This window comes from Diorhabda carinulata, chromosome 1, assembly GCF_026250575.1.
Source record: "Diorhabda carinulata isolate Delta chromosome 1, icDioCari1.1, whole genome shotgun sequence".
Lineage (NCBI taxonomy): Eukaryota > Metazoa > Arthropoda > Insecta > Coleoptera > Chrysomelidae > Diorhabda > Diorhabda carinulata.
In genome coordinates, this window is record NC_079460.1 from 17,911,808 (window position 1) to 17,938,011 (window position 26,204).

The 26,204-nt window shown below is 30.8% G+C and overlaps 1 protein-coding gene across 2 annotated transcripts in view; it reads left to right on the forward strand.

Moving 5' to 3' along the window:
- Window positions 1-26,204, forward strand: part of LOC130892271 (synaptic vesicle glycoprotein 2B) — a 60,081-nt gene that overhangs the window by 29,699 nt on the left and 4,178 nt on the right. For both annotated transcript variants that reach the window (XM_057797602.1, XM_057797687.1), the window contains exon 2: window positions 25,785-26,096. In XM_057797602.1, the coding sequence (XP_057653585.1) occupies window positions 25,900-26,096 (197 nt within the window). In that variant the 5' untranslated portion in view covers window positions 25,785-25,899. The remainder of the gene's footprint in view (window positions 1-25,784; window positions 26,097-26,204) is intronic.

The window sequence follows — 26,204 nt, forward strand, 5'->3', positions numbered from 1 at the left end:
CTAATTTTTAGTTTCGTTTGCTTAAAATGTGATTTTCTAGTGTTTAAAACTAGTGTATATTTCGTAAATTGTGCACAAATAGCGTCTTCATTAACTAATTTGTCAACTTTGTCATCGTTATTATTAACACTACATAATTAAGAAGAAACGTAAATGCGTAATAAACGAAAAAATAATTTTTTAACCAGACCAGACGAAAATAAGCCAACATTTCCTATTTCATTGAAGTAGTAAGAAATATTTTTTATATTAGTCATAAGACATTTATTTTCCAATCTCAAACAAGGTCATCCCTTTGAAAAATGAAATTTTGTTCAATGAGTAGGTATATTGAAACTTTCTGCATAATGCAGACATTTGAATATGATGTTAACAGATAGTTAACATTATGTGGAAAAGATAAATCGCAATGATAAGTTTGGTCCATCTCCAATTAAATTCCGAATGCAATGAAACGGTTTCTAAAAAGAAGTTAAATTTCGAAGACTGACATTTCAATTATTATATATTCAAATGACAAAGAAACGGTCTTATTATTTTTTATAATGCATTTAGATATGGGAACCAATTATTACTTCTGGCTAATGTGGACTGTAGATGAAAGCCAAAACATAAGAGAAATGCTAAGAATCCTTACTGGAATATGGTGGTGATCCAAATAAATATTTAAGATTTAGAGATCACATTTTGTTCTTTAACAAACCATACCTGTTAGTGAGGGGTCGATTGTCTATGTATTATAGAATAAATTCTCTCTAACTCATAGTAAATTATTTTGAATATGAAATATTTTTGGTCTATTAAGCAAATTGAAACCAATCTTTGATATGGTAGGATTCATTGCCAAAGTATTGGATGAAATTAACATTTAATTATCATTTATTCTTATTCAGAATATAATATGATAAATAACACCAAATTTAGGGAAATGATCATCTAATTTATAGAATATAGAAAATTCGTGAATATTTTTAGTCCGGATTAGAAACATCGGTTCGGCAGGTTTGTCCTTGCAGGTAAAATTTGATTCATATGAATTATACTCAAATATATCCAACACAAGATGAAGATATTTACGTTTTGGTCAAGTTTCTCCACAATGACAAATATACTTCATATCAAAGAAGATATTGATACTACAAGATACTTTATGTGATGAATGAAACTTAGAAGTACCAATTATAAACCAGAGATTCTAAACCTTTCCCGGTTCTGGAAAGTTCGCTGCATCACAACGAACTAAAATACTAGAACGGTGTATTTTTTGAATCAGTAGAGACACTAGAAATATTTGAGCAATTACAGTTAATATATTTTTGCTGGTACTTGATTTCAAGTGTTTTACAATTGTGTCATAACAGTTTGGGAAAGTATCGATTAGAAACCCTACAATTCACGCTAATTTGAACTATTGTTTGTTTTATGAATAATAAATTAATATTGTAATTGCAGGTAGCCAAAAATATATATATAAATAAAAATATATAAATAAATTCGATTTCCAATGTTCACTTTGTTTATATGCAAGTAATCATTCAAGAAGAAAACCTCAATAAACGAAGTATAACCCATCGTGTTCTAGAGTTTTAATTCAATGTTTTGCAAGCTCCTTGAGACCTTCGTAAAACCATTTTTCGGGTTTAGATGCAAAAAATTGTTGCACTGCATTTTCAATATCTCGTTTTGATCTAAATTTGCAAGATTTTCAATACCACCAAGTTCTTCGATATATTTCCTCGATAAAACATCATACATTCGCATTAGCTGTTCACTATATACCTCGACACTGATAGCTCGACCATCTGGAATGATTTAAAAGTACACTGAACAAAAGAAACATAATAACAACATTTTCCGTTCGAATCGACCTCGCTTTGCGACGTGCTGTAGTAAATGTCCTTTGTCTAACCACTGATCTGGGTTTGGCAAGCAAGAGTCTAATCATTTCTCGGCAGGGCAAGTAGCTGTTTACTCGTAGTTTCGATTGAACCTCGATTAATCCGTGTGGCACTATTCGACACCTTCTACAGATCTTATCTTATGGTTTTTAAAGGCGATATATGGTATCTTTAGAAGCTCCAATGGAGTACGATAATCAAAGTGCTGGTTTGGTTTTCTACTGCTCCTTATCTGTGTCTGTCCCTTCAATTTCACATATTTTCTTTGCCGTCACGGCTGCTTTAGTCTTTTATCCAGTAATGTCTTAACAATATACGAAATTCACATTTATCCCCCTCTGTACTATTTATTATAAAAACATACTGCATAGTAAATAAACAAAAAGAGATAATGATTAAAAGAAAGTAAAACAATCATAGAATTATAGACTGGTCTTAACAATTTACGACATGCTTTCACAGAAAACTGACATAACTTTTAAGACTATATTAAAGAGTGAATATTGAAATTATACATTGAATATGACTGGTATTAAACAAAATCTGGTATATTTGAATAAGAAATAATCTTCCAAAATAAAATCCAAATATATCTGTTATCTATTTAAATCAATAGTAGATAGAAGTAGATAGGTATATACTCTTTATGTGTAACATATTCAAAGGCATTCTCAAGGTTTTCATTAGTCATTTAAAATGTATTTCCCACTTTTATATCAAATAAGATATATTTAACTGAAAAATAAGGTTTCTGTTAAACTTTCAAGGGAAATGAATTGCATATAGCAGGGTCATCGCTGCCGGTTAATTGTAACAATGCTATTAAAAAAAAAACACCATTGATTATTTATTAAGAGACTAGCATGCATGATTTATGAAAAAACATGTTTGAATTGTTTAGCTCATTAGCTCAATTTTCGATTACCTGAAATACTAGTACTGAATAATATAAAAATTAATCATTATCTAGAAACTTTTAATTAACATTTTACTTCTCGGGACTAGATAATCACTAAATCCTTTCACTTGATAGAATCTTACAATCACAATTAAAACTCTTGCAGTGCTGCAATATTATCTGCTTTCTGCAACAAGTAATTGCCAATGCAGTTTTCTCATAAAGTGTACACGAGGACGTTAACTATTCGTCATTAGAAATAATTAACACATTTTCCCTTGCATTTCGTCAACCAATTAGTCGAATCTCGAGCTACTACCTCTAAGTACGTTTTAGTAGCTTCGTATGATTCTTCTGGTTAAATGTATTACTTTATCAAATGAGACATTTTATGTGAATTACAGTAAATATGAATAGTACAACTAAACATTCAAGACAGTGAAAGTGTGAAAAATGTAAATAATTAATGAGAATCTACTAACATGTACTGCTCAATCAATGTTAATAAATTTCACATTTCGAGGTTATGTTTGTGAGGTCATCGCGTGCCCTAATTGCTTTATTTACATTTTTTTTATTAAATAGTTGCCACTAGAAAAATATTAACAGAGGCATTCACAATTCCATTCTTCATTATTTTTTGTAATCAAAATTTTATAAAATGAGAATGTTAGATTTAACTCGTTTCAACCACCATATTTTTTTATACTTAATTAAACTTTTACACGGTTCTAGAAGAAAGTTCACGAAAAAATATTGAGTACTAGAAAAATACAAAACGTATATCAATTTATTACTATTTAAAATTTCATAACTTCCTTTCAAATTCTATTGAGTACTTTTAAATATTTTTCTTTCCTTTGATATCGTCATTTTCATTCTAGACAAAATACCAGCATACTAATCCGTAAATAAGAAGGTTTAAAAGACATAAACCCAATTTAATTATCTAAAAAAGTTACGAAGCTACAATACGGGGTTTAAAATGTTTAAAATAAACCACAACACGAAGTAAAAGAGCTGTTAACAAGGAGGTATACACCTCATTTGGCTATTTTTTTTTCATTATATAATGATTTAAAGTCACAATAAGTTAACAAATATCTATGAATTTATTTCTTAACCAAACAACGGTTTAAATAGCTTCTAATTTCCCTAAACACTTTTGTAGTAAACAATAATAATGAAACTTAATTGATTTGACTCATTTTTTAGTACAGGGTATTGATACTTTAAAAATGCAAATCTACGCTCCATCTTGTATGGTTTTCACAAAATAACTATTTAAATATAGATAATATTGTATTTAACCCTTGAAGTTATAATGTTCTTATCATTTTTTGATGAGTTCAAAAAAGTATGCATTCTTGTGTGCATGAATGTCACATAAACAACATTTCCAGACATTAATTCGGGATTATTAACTTTTTCCTAATTTTTGTTCCGACGCAGTTGTTTTCTATATTACTATATATCGGGTTAAATAAATATTCGTTGCGGTGTAACGTCCCTGGTTATTTATTCTACACAATGCAATTTGTCAATTGAAATCAATGGATGACAGTTTACAGTTGATTGAAAAATCACCTCCTTGTAAAAATAAATTCTAGTTTAAATATCGTATGTCTTCACATGAATATGAATAAAAATTCGTGATTTTATTGAGATTGAATATAAAAATAAAATAGCAACTAATTCGTGAAATATGCGTAAGAGCCATAGAAAATTATTTACATATTGGGTTTCAAACTTTGTATATAAAAGGGTAATAATATTTATAAATGGAATAAAATTATATAAATGTAACTTGTACTTTGCTTTATTGAGGTTATTGAGGCTATTATTGAGGCTTTCTCTTATCACCCATGCAATTATTGATTTGGAAATAGTGAAAATTGAATTTTATTCAGTTTACAAGAACAATTTCATTGATATTATTTGTTTTTCTTTACGATTCCAATCAAGACATTTAAAACACGAGGGTCTGTTGTTACTTCTTCTTAACTAAGAGCAATCAATAATTAAAAAAAAATATATTGAAAACGAAGATGTATTTATTTCAAAACTCAAAATTTCTGTTGTAAAAACAAATATACTTTAACAAGTATATTTACAAAAAACTCAGAAACTGAAGATACGAAAAAATTCGTCTTGACTAAGCGGCGTTGCATGATTTAATTAATTGTGAGCAAATTCTCTGAGATCTATAGTTTGCAAATCACAATAAGGACTTTTTGAAATGTTTGTTGTCTCCAACCTATATTTTCAGTTTTCTTCCAAATGAAAAATTTGGTTTCAGTTTTTAATCAACATAAATATTCACATAAATTGTTTAGTAAGTGCGGTTTCATATATTAAATAGAGCCGCTGCTGCTTCTATCCATTTTATTAGTAGAGTTCGAACGAGGACAAGTCTTGAAAAATGTCTCAAATTGAGTTTCGCGCTATTATAAAATTTTAAGTAAAGAAGAGTTAACACCAACACAAATCAAAAACAAATTGTTCTAAGGGACCGGCGCCTAAAAACACAAGAAAACGGAGGAAAAACCGGCATTTCCAAAACAAGCTTTCAAAGTATCCTACAGTAGCATTTTGATATAACAAAAGTTTTGCAAGGTGGGTGTCTAGAATTCTCAGGGCGGTACAAAAGCAGCGTCGAATAGATTGTTGTGAGCAATTGTAATAGGTGATGGAACTATTGTCTCTTACTTTGATCCGATATCCAAAAGAGATTCCATGGAGTCGCATCGGACAGGAGAGCCCGTTCCAAACATAACAAATGTCAAAGAAAGCACCAAAAAAGCGATGGCTAAAAATTTTAGGACTGCGAAGGTATCTCTTTGATTGACTTTAGAGAATCAGATACAACAGTGAATGTGACATATTACTCTGACTCGGGCAGTTCTGTCAATAAAGTATCTAATAAAAGTGCGGTAAAATCAGCCGAGGTGTGCGCTTACTTCATCCCAATACTACTGCATATGAATGTGACTTCACGGAAAATAAATACCGACCATATAATTCTGATCTGGCCCTGTTCGACTATCTTTTGTTGGATGCCGTGTTAAGGGGTAGAAGATTCAACAGCGACGATGAATAGAAACAGGCTGCAACACATTTTTTATAAATTAAACTCTTTTTTTCTGTTAGGTTGAGTATATATGTTTTATTAAAAATTCATTTCCAATAACCTAATCGCGTTTCAAAATACCAATGTGACGTCAATAAAGTTTCATCTCTGTTGGTAATTGGTGTTAAACTGTCTTGAATGGATAAATGTAAATATTGTTCAATGATGAACAAGAAATACAGAATATTAGAAAACTGTTATAACTATCAAGGAGTGAACAACTAAATTCAACAACTTTGTCATCAATATTTACAATATCAATAAATTATCAAAAAATTTAGTTAAAAATTGAAATTAAGATAATTTAGAGGTATCATTCAATGGAATATTGATTAGCACAATCGTATTTCCCCAAATCAGTCGTAAACAAAAATCTCATGTTGAAATTACCATCAGATATTTGTCTTATTACAACGCAAAAAATAACCGCATTGTATGTGACTTTTTTTGTACAAGATATAATGAATATAATGAATTATTCTCATGGACGAATTTAGAGGTTTGGTGGCCTTGGAGTAACAAAGAGTGGCGGCCTTTCCTTTGCAGAGGCCCTAAATTCATCCATGGCTATCCTTGAAAGATGGATTGCAAGTTTCCGAAGTGGTCAGTTCATGTTTATGTTATCAATCAATAGCAACGAACGATTGAAAGGCAAATGCATAGATAGAAAGACCGCCAAAGTCAATACCTCATTGTGCTATCATTTTAGAAAATATCTGCATGTAACAAACGAATAATACATCTAGAGTCCTTTTATTCCTTTTTCCTCTCTATTTCTCTCTTTATCTCTTATTTTTTCGAACCCTATCATTATTATACTATATCATATTTTCATCCTATAATAATTATTACATAAAAAAACAAAATACAAATACTAATAAATAGTTAAATTTATATAAGTAATGAAATTTATAGTTTTATTAAATAAAACGTCACCTTGAAAAGTAATAGACATAATCCCCACCATCTTGAAACAAGAAATCGGCGCAAAATAATTTTGAAGCTTATAAAACTCAAGTTTTTGGTTTGTAGTTCATTTATTTTTAATGATAAAAATCTGATATTTTAATATATCATCCATAAATTAGAATTTCCGAACTTATGTGGCATACGCCTTTTGAACCCTGGAAACTCAGTGCATAATTTGCATCATAATGTGTGTCACTGCCTATGACTACAGAAATATTTGGTATAGGATATCAATTTTTCCCAGGAAACTCCAATAAAAGCAGCATTCATTTTTGATTGTCTAATTTTTACTTCACTACAATTATTACTAAAATTAATAATATTTGGTGTGTTTTTATTTGAAATAAAACCAAAAATGATTTTGAAATGTTATTATTACTAACTCAGATATATAAAAATATTGAAATTATTATCTTATACGTCATAATTACCCCTCTCAAAGTCACTGTTGTCTTGATCATCAATTATGTCTTCTGTCTCTAAATTTTTATAGAGTAGAAGTCGTGGTAGGCGAATGGAATGGTTTCTTTTTTTATATAGTTCTAATGGATCTTGTAATTATTCTTTGTTGATCTTGGGTTTGGCTTTGTAGAACTGTGATATATTATCAATGCTCGATTGATTCCGAAGCAGTCGTCGCTGTATGATTTGATTGGAAATAATTATCACTGAGATGGTATTTGCAGTATATTGTTTTGGTGTTGGTTTTGCGATTCTGGAACCATTTAACTCTTAGGCACTTCACGTTTTCCTCATTGTCGGGCAATGTTTTGTTTGTTATAACTTAGCTACTGAAATCTTTAGTATCCAAAATGGTTTTCTGATCTTGGCTGTTCGGGCTACCATATACCAACTTTCTAGCGTGAATACATTCACTTGTCTACCTCGAGTGGATTGTACAGAATCACACTCCATCTCAGAGTTCATGATTCCATAAACTTTTGGTCTCAATGAAACTGATTGTTTCTACAAACAAGTAGGTACCTTCATGCCACATGTAATTTAGAGCTTGTCCAAGATACATACCGTACAAAGTAATATTGTACGTTTTTAGTTTTATTCGAATAATACAATTGCCCCACCTGCAAACTTAGGGTTAACAGTATTTTTTCAAGACCCATCGTAAAACATTCAAACGATGAATAATTTTTAGCTTTCTGTTTGTCGAGTTTCTTGTCTTCTGCTGACTTATGTTCGTATTGATCACAAAAATGAGATTGGAATTTTTTTGGGACATGAAATCCATAGTTAAATTCGGTTCTGAAAAGTGTTTTATAGAAACTAGTTTTCTCAGGTTCAGTATTATGGTATTTGCAGTATTTTACTTAATCTAGTGAAAGCCGTGTTTCACTCAATCCTGATGTTAAGTATTTTGGAAAATAGTGAGAGTCAACCACAGGCAGGAATTTGATGTGGCTTCTAATTAGCTTACAACTTCTTCTGATTGTTTGTTTTTCAATCGCAAAATTTATAAAATTATTATAAATTTTAATGTAACTACGAATAATGTAATTGATGGCCGCTACATTCTTTGAAATGTAACAATTGAGGAAAAATTATTTTTTGTTGTTCAAACAGATTTTTATTTTGATATTTATGTTGTAGATGATATATAGAGTAATATAATTATGCAAATTGTTAATGTTTTTTGAAACTAATTTTCTATCAGAAGAGATCTAAAATCATGACAATTTATCAAGAAAAATATTAATATTTGTAAATTTGAACGGCTTACAACGTTAAAGAAATAGTTGCGATTATTTTGACATTGAAATTTTGGATGAGATCAGAAATTTGCGATTCTACATAAGCTGCTAATTTGCTTTCACTAAATATTTACCATTACAATTTTTATCCTTATCATTTAGGTAAAAAGTGAACGTGAAAAGTAGAAATATCATTTATTAAAATTTTCATCATAAATATCATATTAACGGAAATAAATAATTTGTAGAAAATTAAATAATAATGCAAATTAACTAAAAAGTTTTAGAGGAAAGTGCAAGCGTTGTCTATATTTAACAGTGATTAATATTCATGATGAAACCATGCTTTAAATCTAAATATTTAATTAAATATGAATGTTGTAAACATTGTTATCATTAACAGTTAGCGTCCATTAATTTTCTAGTCATGTTTGAGAAAAAAAATATTTATTGGTCAATTCTGACTGTAGGTGGTACTAAAAAATAACAACTGGTTGAATCTCTATCGCGACAAACGAAATTTGTATATTCCTGGTCATTCATACACGTGAAACAAAAACCAAATAAATGATTTCAGTGGTATATAGATTATCCATTCAATACCATCAGTCAGTCTGCAAACCTTAGCGAGAGGTGTTGTATCACATTACCATAAAAAGCAGTAATTTCGCACTACACAACTACTGCATCTTCGTAGTTTGTGAAATATCATTTTCATTCTAGTGAAATGTGCCATATTTGTGACAAGATCAGATAACCTTTTATATAACTTTCTGTGTTTGGATTACTTATTTCATATTTTACTCACATGAAGTAAGTATTTATTATTAATTAATAATTTTTGAGATATAAAATAAATAGGTAATAAATCTGACAAATATTTTGAATTGATATAAAAGTTTCACGTTTCTTGTTTCACGTTTCAACTTCAATTCCAGTGTTTTCAGTTTAAACTTACAATTTTTTAAATAAGATTGAATAAATCTTCAATAATTAATAATGTATAATTAATTAATTTACAAAATATGATGAAAAATACATAAATAATAAATAAAAATAGAGATTGGAGTACTGCTCTATATTTTCAAGACGATTTAGTTGCGTGTATGTATACGATGAATTTTTCATGTATACTACGACCCTAGAATCTGTTTTCTGTGTCCCCTTTTTTTGCTGTGACACTGGAGATCCTCAATGTTTACAACTGATCTATAACTCATACTCCTTTCAGAAACTGTACGGGATGTGAGATATCAGTTGTACTGCTCTGGTATTCCGAAGTACCTCAAATTTCGTCCTCTAGTTAAAAGAATCTGCACATTGCCCGTTTCTGCTGAACCTAACGTCTTCCTAAGTCCATTTAGACAACAACACCCTGACAAAATTGTTTTTGCCTAGATTGATACATTGAATAGATCTTCCATGGTTATAGTATTTTTTCCTGTCTCAACCCCTCTATATTATTCCAATAACAATAACAATAACTAATACCACAAAAAGATTCAGGTCCTATGAAGGGTTGATTCACCCCCACTTTAGCAAGTCTTTCAGCTATTTCCTTTTTCTCCACTACGTGCGATACAATTAAAATCTGATAATGAAAAATAAGCATTCAATTTTATTACAAACATTCATTTTCCTTATTGCTTTATATTTCAGCTTAATACTAATGCATTTTCTTTGAAATTTCTATGAATAAAATCCAGAATTTTACACATAATATTTTGAAAAACTCCTTAACATAATGAAATAAGCTTGGATTGGTGTTGAGGATTTTTAGAACAAGTGTCAGTTAATTCAAACTTGCTATTCGGATTTTTATCGTGAGCAGCGAGGATAGAGACGAGGTTTCGAGATATGTCGAGCACATACCATATGTCAATAAGCGTGAATATTATCACGCTTATTAACTTTCCACCGTCATAGTCGGTCACTTCAATTGTCCCATAGCCAAAAGCTTTGATGAATTTCTTTCCCGCAGCTTTGACAGTAGTCAAAGTTGAAGTTGCTGGAAAACCAGTGAACCAGTTTAAATTTGATGTAATGTGGTGTGTGGATCTATCACCAATCCATCACTGGTCATTTGGGATAGCCATTTTCACGTCACTGCTAATCTAGACTAGAAAAACATGGGAATCGGTCACATTACCTTGTGAGCCCTTCCGTTAATTCCCGATAGAAGTAACTGTTGTAGCGCTAATTCCTCCTGCTCTTGTTGGATATTTGGGCATCCCATCAGCTTTCCACTTGGAATATTGACTAATTAAATGGCCTTTAGAATTACAGTACTTGCATTTCGAACAATTAGTTTTCTTTTTCTGCTGCCTCCATTGTTTGTAGCGTCACGAGATTTCGAAGGTGGCAACATTAGGTAAATGCAAAATCAAAGCAGACAAGAGATCTTCTACCGACTTCGTTTCGCTTGCTTTTATCATTAGATAACTCGACTTGAATTATTCAAAACGCTTAGGTAAAATGTGCAGTATCATGGAGACGTACAACAGCTCAAGAAAATCATCGACGCTTTCTATCTTACGCGTTTTCAAGCTGTCAGCGAACTCACAGATCTTCGTTATCATCCCATTCCATACTGAAAAAATCAAGACACTGTCGAAACAACTGATCTTCAGCTTTGTTGTCAAACTGCTGAACCAGAATGATCCATGCTTGACTTATTATATGCTTCGAGTTCTGTCTTTTCAGCCTTACTTGGGGATTCAGATGAAAGCTCAGGCTTCTTCCTGGTACTTCCAACTATTCCGACCGCATCATACAACTCCAATACGTCCATAACACGATCCTTCTACGTCGGCTAATCTTCAGCACCTTTCAACGGTTTGATACCTTTTACGCAATCCATTTTAGACCTCGACGAACTTGAACTTAGCGTTTGACGTAATTATAAAACACACGCAGGCGGTTGCTCAGATCTCAGAACACAACGCAGTTAGTTGTACCAGAAGAAATGGCTATATCAAGCAAAATAGGATTAATTAAGTACAGCTGAAGAGGTATTGAGGACTATATGAGCAATAAAATAATATATTAGAGAAAAGATGAATGCAATCTTTTTTAAAAGGTATCGTGCAAACGACAGCAACTATAAATTATATAAATATAATAGTACGAATAACTAATATTTCGTATTAGGAGCTCAAGCTATCCAATGTCAATGTCACCCCAATTCAATACATTTTATTATTATTAACTGAAATATGAAAATCAAAAAAAAAAAATAAACAACGTAATTGAATCATAAGATATTTAAAGAGTAAAATAGAAACTGCTATGTGTAAATAACATAGAGAATAGTTTTCTTCAATTATTCACTTCTTGGATCTTTTTATATGTTCTTCGTGATTAAAATATTATTTCAAACTGATTAGAAGAGACTAAAAATACATAAATCATTACGGAAAACATAGAGAATATAGAGCATACAGATAGGATCCAAAATTATACAGCTAATGACCCAGAAGTCGGAACCTGTAATGAGAAAAAATATCAAAAAATGTACAAAGCAAAATTATTGCTTATCAATATTGATAATAACGATAATAATTATACAAGTAATATTGTAAAAGTTGTTGACAGCGCTCACGAAAAATCATAACCATACTGAACTAGTTTCATGGTCAAAATTATTTTTTATATTATTTATCTCTGCAGTGAAATTCTTGAGGTTTTTTCAATATGTTATTCGGGAAGGTCATTAAAACGCATAATTAATTGTTTATAAACATATTCACATTATGAAGATTTTATGCGTCTTTTTCATTTAAGGAAGCGTATTTTAAAAGGTAATACATTATTTCCAACTTTTATTATAGTGTAAACTTAATAATTTATTAATTAATACATTTCAACGTCAATATCGTAAACAAGTTCATTGAATTGAGAAAATTGAACCTTTAGTTTTAAAATTTAACTGATGCTTGAAACTGATTCGAAAAAATTGGATACACTACTGAATTTTTATCCAGTTAGATTTATCAAAATATTTTGATGAAAGCCGTCAAAATTACTATATATAACTACACTATATACTATATACTATACTTATTCTCAATTATGGTATTTACTTAAAAATAAATGGTGCATATACAAATATAAATAAATTTTTTGTCATTTATTGTCTTCATCTTCTCCTTATCTTATACAATACGAAGTTTTTGAAAGAGTTTGGAAAACTCAGTTATATATTTATATACAACTTTTCTAAAATATCTTAACCTATCGCCATTAATTGCAAGTACAACACAATTATCAGTAATTAATTTTTTTTTAATTTCAATGTCTATTACAATACTTAAAGATGAAGGTACTCATAAATTTTTTCATTAGAAGATAATTTTTGTAACATTACATAAGTTATTTTCCATCATTTCATTATTTAAAGCGTGATATTTTCTTGTTATTGTATTAAGTAAGAATTAGATTTTGTGGTACAACTGGATATCTTGGAGGACGTTGATGGCATTAACTCTTGAATATTTGCTTTAGTGTTGAGCTGCTATTTTGCTACAAACAGTTTTTCATAAACTGTTACAGATATGGTTGGTTGGTTGGTTGATGAATTTCTTCGGTTCTTTTTATTCTCTTTTTATTCTCTTCCCAATTCCTAGATATTGTCTTGAAAAACTTGAAGCTACAAGAGAGCTTCAATGTTGTTGCCATAATGTCGGACTTTATACTTGATGGCTTGAGGTCAGAAGGAATTTGGATATTATCTGCAAAAGTTTTTAATGCTGTCGTACTCATATCGAGATCATCTGTAATTTAATTTCCTATTATACCAATAAGAGATGTCATACTTAGAATGGTAGCTAATATATTTTGGATAATTTTATACAAGAGAATGGTCAATGAAGATCTTTTTAATAGAGTGTATGGAAATAAGTGAGACTGTACTTAGTTAAACGTTTTTATTTGAAGTGGAAATGTATTTAAAATTAGTAAAACTCTCAGGAATGCATAGTGCAATACAGAAAAAACTGGAGATTTTAATGTAGTTTCTGCTCACTCGACACGTATTCATTTCTGAATCATCAGCAAGATTCCTGACTGAATTGTTTGATGGTTTATTTTTATTCACAATTGTGGAAGATACGTTTTTCGAATGGAGGGGCATTGTCTTTAGGGTAATGGTTTCATTATTAAGAATATTGAGGAGGTATTCCGTGAGTTATTATTGTATGAAAGCGAGACAGCATAATTAAGTGGTAATTGTATTTATTCACAAAGTTACAATAATGTTAGGTCAGTAATAGAAAGTGATGAATTGCAATATACAAAATGATCAGGGATAAAAAGAAACATATAGTTATGTAGTGTTGGATTTATTTACATAGATCTTAGCTCCTAACATTTTCACTTGTTTCAATTGTATCAATAGTTAATTTTAATTTCTTCATCTTTTCTTTCGATTTTGTCTCTTTTGCAGTACCGTTCTAATTCTTCCGATGCAGCTTTTCAGAAAATTATACGATATGATATTCTTATGAATTATATTCAGATATATTGATATCATTTGTCTTATATAACCAGAAGTACTTTCAAAAACTAAGTTTATACGACCTCAAATATTACTGAATTATGTTCAAATTAGACACACTTAAATACATTGAGTTGATTTTTTAATAAAATACTCGCAGAATCGCGGCCACGGCCAAAATATTTTGATATTACTATGTTCATCACAATGTCGCATAAGTATCAAGGATGATGTGGTTATTATAGCTTATAAGAACATTTAAAAAACCTATAGACTGATACTTTTGTTATTAACTATCAACGTTTTAAAGTGAAATAGTGTATATCGTAAAAAAACCAATGCGGATATGAAATGATGTGGAAAACAGCTAAAAAATAACTTGAATTTCATTAGCTTAAATCTTTTTGTTCGGAGTAAACCATATCGTAATAAAAACATTATATTTTAATCCAATGAAAGTATTCTATGAGAATTCCACTTTCAATAATTTCCTCTTGCTTTGTTTTTGATTGCTTCAACTCAATTGGTAAATAAACGTCTTGTTCATATCAAACAGAAGCAGAACTCTTCCAATGATCCAAATACTTAAATAATGGGTCATTCACTATATTATACAGATAGATGACAAACAACTTTTGGAAATGTCTGCTTAGTTTTTAGTTACGCGCCATAGGCATTAAAAAGGAAAAATTTTCAAGGATATTCATCATTTTAGGTGTAGCGTCGATAGTTGATATAGTCATAAGTATCCCAGTTGAGGACGGGTATTTCAATTACTTTCAACTTTTCCGTATCTCTAGAATTCCTACCCTTCAAAATATGACAAATCACAAGTTCTCTTAAATAGCACAAAAAATCTGCTATCATGGTTAAGTACCCAAAATAAACGTTTGTGCTAGTAACATTAACAATAACATTTTTAAATGCTTCGCTCCATATTGACATCATGCTTTTGTTTTTATGTTAAACTATATTGATGGGTATAAACCACATAATAAAATTTGTCCGTTCATAAAGCTCACATATTGAAATATAAAGACCCAATACTCTGTTAGCCATTACCGACCATCGCGCATGTCTCAATTTTCCTATAATTTTTCTACTCAGTTGGTTAAAAAACCTTCAATTTATTATAGCACAGATAATTTGGTATGAGTATTGTCAATCGGAACTTAGATCGTTTTCTGAAAAATCATTTTTAATTGCTTCATGAGTCTTTCTTTGCAGTATTACATTGGTTCCATAACATCAATTCACTTCCTAAAGTTTCGATATACTGATTTAGCTTCTAAGCAAGATAATATAGTTTTAACTATATTAGCAGCTGTCCAGGCCCGCAATAGTTGAGTGATCAAAATATATGTTTTCTCTATAAGAACTTTATGCTCTTCTCGTCTATTAATGCGCCTTCCTTCGCTGAGTACCAAGCCTGTTCTTTTCTTCGGTCAAAATAGAGTCATTCTATTTCACTGTACGTGGCAGAAGTTGTTAGTGAGATTTTCCTTTTTTTCTGTACTTATTTATTTACTGGATTGTCTGAAGAAACTGAGTAAGCATTTTCAAGAGAAACAGTGGCAATTTTAGCTGCTGCCATATCTACTATTTCTGCAATATTGGATAACGACACTCGCATTTGGGTCCTATGGGTTTTTTTCTCTAGATAATGAATATTTTTCAAGAGAGTCGCCAAAACAAATCAGTACCGCACCAAGTATGGAATTGTGAATGAACTGTAGCAGAATACGTGGCCAAATATTGAAATAAAGCCGGTACCACATAATATGTTTGCGCCACTATTGGCGTTCCAACGTACGGCTGAACATTGGAAGGAAGGCTAGATCCAATGCTGCAGCTACTCGATGCGTCCGACGTTTGCACATTCACCTTCTAAAGTTGGCTGAACATTGGAGGAAGGCTGGAACCTTTTCTGATTAAAACTTGGGAAAAAAGTGATTAACAGCATACAACAAATATAAATTATTTTGAAATAAACTGGATGATACTGGCAAGTTTGGTTTTTGGTTTTTCATACAAAACATGTAGCAATCGCATGCAAGAGGACGAAAAGTGTGTTGCACAATAAGTGTTGGTTAAAACTTCGTTCCAATGTTGGGTACCCCTTTGACACGAGTCAAAGAAAAAGATTTTCCATGGCCATTGTTCCAATACCAAGGCAAACAGTCTTCGAATGACATGCTTACTTTCGATCACACGATGCGTTTATCGTATGGTACCGACTTAAAATTATGAGATTTTTATAGCGATGTAGACCCATTATTTTTTTTTACTAGATCCGGAATAGGTATTATTTTTATAAACATATAATTTCACAGACACCATGGCGCGTCCAAATGTCACTTCATATTTTTCATAAATATACAGGACATTTTTAAAAGTACTTTAGAACTATTTTGTGCCTTGCCAAATCCAACGTATAAAATTTTTTAGACCGTTTCCGGCCCGATCTATTGTATAACCTAGCACCAAATAATTCCTTTCTTTCCATGTCTAAAGATCAGTTTTCTCGAATGCGAAATTTGATTCTAAACGCTATGATACTTTTTATCTACCACTAAATCGTTAGTTATACAAATAATAATATTAATGAGGAATCAATTCGTAAGACATTGTTAATTGAAAACTCACTATACCTTAAACATACACGCTAGAAATATGTGACTAACTGTGGTAACTCTAAGAAACTGCTGATACCTAGTTAAAGAATTCTGCAAACAAAATCGGAACCAATGAATATTTTTTAAGGATCTACGTCATTGTTTACTTTATAAGTGGATTTGAAATTTGTAAAGATTTACATTAACAAAAATATTCCACATGAGAATATTGTCGTTACCATATTACCAACAAACTGACACAATAAATCAAGAGAATCATCTGTTTTAGTACAACTGGTTAACAGCAAGTGAATCAAGAAATGAACTAACAAATAAAATGTAAAATTATTAAGCAAAATTGAAAAGGCACTCAAACTTGAAATGTCCATCACATAAATGTTTCTTTAGATTAGAGAACGGTTACAAATTACGTAAAGCATATTTTTGGAATATTGGATATGCCCTACCTCCATGTAAGAAAACGTCAGGTTTGAGGATATCCACCTCCCTTTCTTACCTAAGTAATATGGTTGAAAATATATCTATATATCTATCTAAGAATTCAAATCACATTAAAAAATTCTTGTATAATGACACTACTTGGTTAGGTATATTAAATATGACTCTCAAGTCGCGCCGGGGCCGTTGGTACTTGTTTTTATTACTTTTTTAGTGACAGTAGCTGGTATGGAGTATGCATCAAGTTTCAATCGGCATTCACGTGCTATCTTAAAAGCTTGAGCTCGCGTTTTATACATTAAGCAAGCATTCGAATCGCAGGTATTAGATCATTACGGAAAATAGCATATGTATGTGGTCAATGACCTTACAGAAGAAAAAATGTATCTAACCCTCCCCCTCGTGTCAGGTTTCATAAGGAATGCTTAACTCTACCCCCCCCCCCCCCCCGATGAGCCTTACGTAATTTGTAAACGTTCCTTTAAAAAATAACCAAAAATGACACATTGCTAAATTAGGCATTATTTTCACGTAAACATTCAAATGCAGTGTGTGACTTTGCGGATATTTATTGATTTAAGAACTGCAAGTGAACATTTTGAGTGATAGTAATGACACAATTCCTCTAGTTTCGAGGCATCTCAAAATAAACAGAATGATCCATGTACATGCACTTCTTCTGAAAAATATTCTTGTTCGAAATATATATTCGTTCAAATCTAAATTTATAAAATTTTCTACAAAACATAGGAACGTAATCATAGGTTATACACCTGTTAAACATAGACATCAACATTCATATACAAACAATTTAATTTAAATAAAAATTATTCATTTTTCCTATAATAGATATTCAGTGCTATCTACTTTCTCACGTTTCAAACAAATAAAATTATCAGACTATTTGGGTTCGGAATAAATACATCTTTGATGTTGTTAATATTAAAATGAATCTTGGACGTTTTATTATTATCAAACTTTCATTGTTAGCTACTGATTTGAAGCAAAAGAATTGGATATATTTATTAACCATTCTGAATATTTAAGTTATAAGCAACAAGAGTATTGTAATGTGCATATATAGTGTTTTACAGTAAGTTGATTCATATTTTTGAATTATTATTTTTTATCTAGTTATTTTTCCATTTTAACTAATTTCTTTAAAGTTATTTTATTTTCTTTTCCAATTGTTAGACATTTGCAGTTCATCTTTCAGTATCCTTTTAAGCTCTGTATTCCTGAACTGAATTCAACAACATATGTTTTATTTCTTAACCAAATTTAAATTCAACTTAAAACATAATAATTAAGTTAAGCGAATTGAAAATAAAATTCAATTTACTTCCAATTTCGAAATGTTTCTTTACATTAACAATTATTTAGGATATATACAATAGAATTTTATATGAAAATTATCTCATTTTGCAATTATTAAACTGAATTGAAATCAATAAGGTAATTATTATATAATTGTAGGTAATAATTAAATTATTATAAGGCAGCTACAGTATTTATAAATGTGAAATATTTAATTTACAAAGTCAACTTAATTCATAATATTAACTAACGTAATAACATTTTTAAATCGTCAAAACTGTACTTTAGGTTAGAATTCTAACTAAGCATTATTACAGCCTGAAGAACCTTGTCAGAACTTCTTCTAAAAGTTCATCATCAGCATCAAGCCATTCAAGCATGGTAGATTATGACTAATGCATTGCATTTCTCTTCTCTATAGGTTCAAGCTATTTTTGTTATCCTTTGTCACTTTACACTATTTTTATATTTTCATTCCCATTTTTATTTATTTCTATTTTCTTTATATGCCCTTCCAATTTATTTCTAAGTTGTCCTCTGTGATTAGACCATTATAATATTTGTGTTTCATAAATCTTAAAAAAGTTTCCGTTCGTTCTCTTTGTCTTTATTACTTATGCGTTTGTTTTATCATTTGTGATATCTGGTTTCAAAATTTTTCTCTTCTGTCTATTACTTTAAGATAATTTTCTTATTTTTTTTCTTAATGTGATCGTTTCCATTGCATAGGTCTTATAATCGTTTTATAAACATTTTTTTTTGTTTATATTTTATTTTTTAACTTACCTTAATATTCTGTCTAACAATCGCTCTTCTCCATCTTTATCTATTCAGTCATAATCTGCACTCCTCTGTTTTAAAATAGTTTTGTGCGTTATTGTCATCTCTTCCTATTATATGTATTTTATTTTGCTTTCATTTATATAAACACGCCTGTTAGTCATTTAGTTTAAGGATACAAAAACATTCCTTATTTTCACCCTCCATTAATTATCCTCTTGGATTACCAAATTTTGTCTTATATTTATATGACTGTGGAGAATCATAAATTTAGCTACTTAAATTCAAGGTTTATTGTATTTATTAAGATTTATGGTACACGATCCTAATGGGGGCCCACATCATAGATGATTGATTCCGGATGTCAATGATATCAAATTACGTACTTTATTTTGTATCGATGGAACTCTAACGACCATACTTATAGATAATTGTACACAATAGGATTTTTCAGTATTTAAGAGCGGTCTGTAAACAGATAGATGTCTCAATATTCTGGTGTTCGTTCGATTATGGTCGTGGAATTATTGAAACTACGGTCATTTACTTATTTTCAACATTATTCAATAAATAGTTTATTTCAAAGTAGTTTTGATGTTTTAATATAATGAATATGGTCAATCATCATTGGTTAGCCTGAAGATACATTACACATGCTAAAGTAACTTATATACACAATATATTTTTTAAAGGATTAAACCAAAATCACAAAAATTGAACTGGTTTTCATTAGAACTTGAATCTGTTAAATGTTAGAAAATATGCAAGAACGATTTAATGACGTTTATTGCCGCTACATGCTCTAACTAAAGTTGGCGCGCGATTTCTCATGCTAATGGATAACGTTATCGATAAGTTCTTGTGATATAATGTCCCACCCTTCAATCAACGCCAATATAAGCCCTTCCACATTATAAGGGACAAATATTTTCTATCTAACCCTTCTTCCTAGGTAGTTCCAGTCGTTATCATTCATGAAAATGAATGAGATTCTAAAATTTCGGTCACGTATCAAGGTACAGCTCGCGATTCATTAGTGTTATATGCCACCCCATACTATCATTGACAGTTACAGTGAAATTTGCTCTTTTGTCTATTTCCCTCCCCCATCACAAAAATTACGCAAAAATGTTCAATCTGGGTTTTCACGAGTGACTGCTAATCTTTCTACACAAGTGTTGAGGATATCTGTTTACATGACCATGAAATGGTAATATAAAGTGCTAATTACCCGATTTCTGCCCTGTCTTCGTCTGTGCATGTACTAACCAGTCTCTCTCAGATAATGCAATGAATAGTCCAATCACTCACAACAAGGAAAAAAATCTATTACAATCTCTAGAAAACTGTTTGGTTCGTCGAGTCATTTTTTGGCTTCCATTATTTCAGTTAATATCAAACGACACTCTTCTAATCCAACACAATACCAACCCTGCAGAGGAAAAGACAGGGCAATTCCTAAACTATGCGTATCCCTATCCCTCTCAAAAATAAACAAACGAGTCTCTTTCTCTCCCTCTATGAATTTCCTAAAAGACCGACTGAGCAATAGGTGTGCCCTCCCTAATTGTTACAGCCCTAGACAGAGAAGTTGTTGGTACATCACTCATTATGTTTCAGAACCATGAGCACTATTCATATGTAAAGAGTGAAATCATCCTCATTTTCCATTCGCAGTATTCACTGGAGCTCTTATCACAATAATCAACACTCATCTGTTATAAAGATATTAACACTTCAACAAAAAGCACCATCAAAATACCCTGCAAATTAAAGAAATCCAACGTTTTTTTGGCTTTTCTCTAATTGTGCCGGCGTGTTTACAAACCGAATTCTATATGATTTCGTATATTGTTTATTAATTATTGTTTTGCATTTTCTATCAACATAACATCGTTTGTATATGCTAGAAATTGTCACTGATAACCTTGTACTTTTTTTTAGAAAAGCTCTAAAAGCACATAGGAAAACATATTTTGATCTTTTAATACCTTTCTGCCGTATATAGAAAACTCAATTATTTTCTATAATATAAAGTCAACATTATCCTCTTGTAGAGACCTAGTACAGATAAATATCTTGTCTAGGAAAGTTTTGCACACTCCAATGCAATCTTCTTGAAAACGATACCCATATATAAAGTTTGAAGGTCTGATGTTACCTTTATAAAATACAGTTGTTATAATGAATTAATTCTAATTAAAAGTGACTAGAAATAGACCAAATTATATTTTTATTTTAAGAAAAATTTCTGTAAATATCAAATTGAGAATGTTTATTTATGAAATTTCGAATAAATTTACTGAAATATATTAAATGCGTCGTTAAAAAATAAATGCGCAAAATAAACAGCTTTGATTTTCGCTGATATTTCAAATATGTGTAACAAATAACGGGAACTTATCTCATGAGAAAGTGGACAAATACATCCAGTAAAATTCGCGTTATGCTGAATCTTTAATAATTTGTAATATTAAATATCATTTTGCCAAGAATTGATTACTGCTAACATTTCATAATATAAGAAAAATCAATTTAAACTGTCTGAATCCGACAACAAAGTTAATTCATTCTACCCGATAAATAAATTACTAAAACAACATGCACTCTGTATATTTAGTCTGAAAAATGTATTCAATGTATTTTAAGTAAAAATATAGTTCATGGCATGTTTATTGTAACAAACATTTTAGCACAGAGAATTCGAGAGTTGCTACTCAAGTTTTAAGACATGGCAACACTTATCTGAATATGTCAAATCTGACATTGTCATCATAAAGTGTGACATTTTTAATAATGAACGTACTCAGAACGTGTTGTCATACAAGCGCTATTTAAGCTGTTTACAGATACTTGAGACATTTATCTTGGTCAAAAAATGGAATTAAGCCGTGAACATTTTCGTGCGATGATTTTCTATGACTTTCGACGTGGACTAAACTAAGAGCAATTTGCTCCTTCCGACTTTTGATAATAAAGCACCATCTCGAGACAACGTACTTCTTTGGTTTCCCAAATTCATTCGTGGTCACACTTCGTGAAGGTCATCAAAAATCGGCTGTCTAGAAAACATCGATACTGTGCGTAAACTGATTTGCAAAATCGACATGAGATATACTGTGCAATTGAGGTATACTTGGGCATTAGTTCCACTCGCATACATGCCATATTGCTTGAAAATTTGGCTGTCAAACAAATTTGTTCACGTTGGATACCGCATAATTTGACAATCGCTCAAAAAAAGCAAAGAAATGCAGAAAAAATTCAATCGTGGTACTCCGTGAAAGTCGATGAAGCATGGATCTATGCATATGAACCCTAAATTAAAAAACAATCGACTGTATGGGTCTCAAGACGAGCCAAATCCAACGATAGCTGTTCGCGCACGAAGCATTTCGAAGCAAATGGTTGCCTGTTTCTTCGGAATAACTGGACACCGTTCCATTATAGCAACGGTCATTTATGAATGGTACTTCAGCATTTGTTTGCCAAACGTCACGGAAACCAATCGCATAAGACGAATCATTATTCACCACGACAATGCGAGCTCTCAAACCTCAGTTCAAACAAAAACGTGTTGAACAGTCAAAACATACAATTAATGTTCTAGTTCTAGTTTCCGCAGATCAAAAATAAATTGCGAGGTCAACGTTTTTCTACACCTGAAGAAGCAGTTGATGGGTTCAAATCACATGTTTTGGAGGTACTTCAATCGAAATGAAAAAAATGCTTTGACAATTGGTTCAAACGCATGCGAAGTGATCCTAATGGAGAATATTTTGAAAAACGATAAAACCATATCCAGTTATAAATATTTATTTTTATTTTTCTCTCTCAAAACTTAAGTAGCAACCTTTGTATAGTTTTTATTGTGCAAAATGCTTTTCCTTATGAAAAGCTATCCGTTTTCTATCCATTTTATTAAAAATTTCCTGTATATTTTCAAAATTTCTTTATATTTTTCCATGCGCTCTGTATATTTAGTATGAAGAATGTATTTCAAGTAAAAAATAGTGAATATAGTTTACATGTGGTTTATTATTTACGTTAACTGTTGCAATTCGGGTCATTATTTGACACTGACATTATAAAGGACAATACCCCTTAAATATATATTGCATCTATCCTCATGGCTATCAACTACTGATTTTATTCCATTCCTTCATTTAACTAGACGTTATGTTTTATTGAGTTGTTTTTTAGGTTTTAAATTAACTCAATTGGTAATTTTCTTATGATCGTTAAGATATTAGAGGGGAGTAAGTGAGTGTTCAACTGCAACAAACGTTTATTTAGGAACTTGCAGATGATTGTAAATTATCCAACCCTTATCATTGTTATTACCACCCGTAGAAAAAAAGTTTGAATATAATTGAATGTTTTACATTATCGAAAAACCATTCATATTCACGTCGCGAATAGACTTCGAAAATTCTCCACCAGAGAGTCCTACCCGGGATTATTTTAATATCGTTTGCCGTAGCCACTACAAGTCTGGATTCCAACCTTAATAGATATATAAAAGACAATTTGAATGTAGTAATAATAAAAATTAATAAGGCGTTTGTCGACGGTGCAGCTAAATATACACCTGAATACGTCTAGGTGTCAACAAAAGGTGGTCGATGTCTGCTAGAAATTCATGGATTAATTGCGTTAAAGTCTGTGGCGATTGTTGCATATTCAACAGTCCCATCATATCTACCACAAGTTTAATAGAATATAAATCTGGTGGCCGCCGAGTTTGCTACAGCAAAACATTATCAACACCTTTTTGGAAATTTTCCATAGTTCAACTGGTCATATGTGGAAAAAGTTGTCTTGCAGAAAAAGAAAAGTAATTTGTATGACATCATGAACATAATGCCCAGCTATCATACGGTCTCAAATATCGGATACCATTAACATATCGTTCTCTAAGGCGACGACTTACCTAGCGACTCGTTGAATACGTCGAGCTCAAAGCGTGACTTTAGTTGTCCGCAGTCAAAGGACGGTATGAAAAGTGACCAAAGGCTCAAATGCAGCGATACAGTCTACGTACAGTAACAGAACTATCTTCCTTTCCAAATAATAAAAAATTGACGTGTAGCAGCAAAAGCTAGTATAATATACAATGTTCAGTGGTACGCATCGGTTAACCAACTAGTTATCTCTATGTTTTCAATCAAGGCAATACAATTACTATGACCACATTTCTACCCCTTGTCTTCTAAGAACGATTTGATTGATTTTTGAAATTGCCATATGACATATATATTTCTTAACTTTTTTGGTAGCAGGTGTTGAGTTACATTGTACGCAATTTCAGGAGGAGTGCAATCAGTGTTTTTCCAATTTAAAAAATATTTTGCAAAATGGTCATGACAGTACAAAACTTCATAAATATACAAATGAAAAAGAATATTATAATGAATATCGACGTTTGTATAATATGTAATTTCACGTATTTATAGTGTTTTATAGAGTTTTTAAATAATTAATTCTAATGGCGGTCGTAGATAAATACGTATAAATATATTAATGCCAATACGATCGAAATCACAGAAATATCTTATACGTTAAGTTTAAAAATTCTTCAATCCGTTCAAACAGATGTACATTACTAACGTAAACAAAACATAAAAATGCAGTTATTACGAATGCATAGTGTCTAATAATAATGTTCTTATATTTATCTTCAGTTGTGTTATGCTAATTTAGGGGTTAACAGATAATTAATAAATATTTTTCTCACTATTCTTCATTTGTAAATAAGAATCCAATTATATACTTCACTGAAGCAAATATGCACTCAAATTGTCTTTAATATCTGAGATATAGATACAATCAGTTTTCATAGACATGTGTAAAAAACGCGTATTTTTTCAAGGATATTATGAATGTAAAATATATACAGGGTGACGCGTAACTGTTGGGTAGATTATTTGGACCAAAATATACTTTTTTGTGATTAATGTCACTGTATATTTATCAGTTGTTATCAGAATCAACTCAGACGCACAGCTTTGGACATTATTTCAAATATTATTTCGTATTTTGGTAAATGGAGTGCCACACGAATAATTTCTGATAAATAAATTAATTGTTAACAAAAGTTTTTAGTAGTTTTGATTAGAAAATGTGATATTGGTATTCAAAAATGATATTTTTTCCATTTTCTTAGTAAAAACGCAATCGGAGACTAACAAGTGGATTTTGAATGTTATTTCAAAAAATGTGCTCACTAGATAATTGTTTCTGGTAAAGCTCAGACTTTTATAGAAAATATATAATTGTATGTTATCTTGTTGGAACTAGGAACTAAACTTCAATTGCGCAAAGCTTTGTCAGTTGTATTAATAAAACATATACTGTATACAGTAAAACAGTATTTTACATTTTTTTGATAATCATTTCAACAATTTTATATAATGCGCTTAGAAAATAGTGATGTTACCATAATTATTTCTACCTCTCTAAGGTTAATAGTTTTTTTTTATCATTGTATATAATTTTTGTAATATTTTTTTTTTCAGAGCTTCAGCTAGAACCCCCGTCCGCTGCCCCCATTGAAGCCGCCCCCCCGGAACTCGTCTATTATATCAAATTTTCCTCGCCGCACATAAAAAAAATCTTTGCCTATTGCGTAGAATGGTAGAAGGTGAACCAACAAGAAATCAAAAGCAAGACTCTGATGTAAAAATCGAGCACCTAGCAAACGGCTGCGGATCAAAAGATCTTGAGCTCGGAAACTTCACAACGATCAAAGATCTCCCACTAAAAGTCCCATCGGATGTAGATAAATCGAATGAGAAAGCTGACTTCGAGAAAGCCATCGAACTCACCAGGTACTTACATATTTACTTCTAAAAATACAATTTTTATATATTTCACCATCACTACAAGGTCTGGTTACGAAAAAGAGTTTTATTATAAAAATTATTCTACATTCGAAT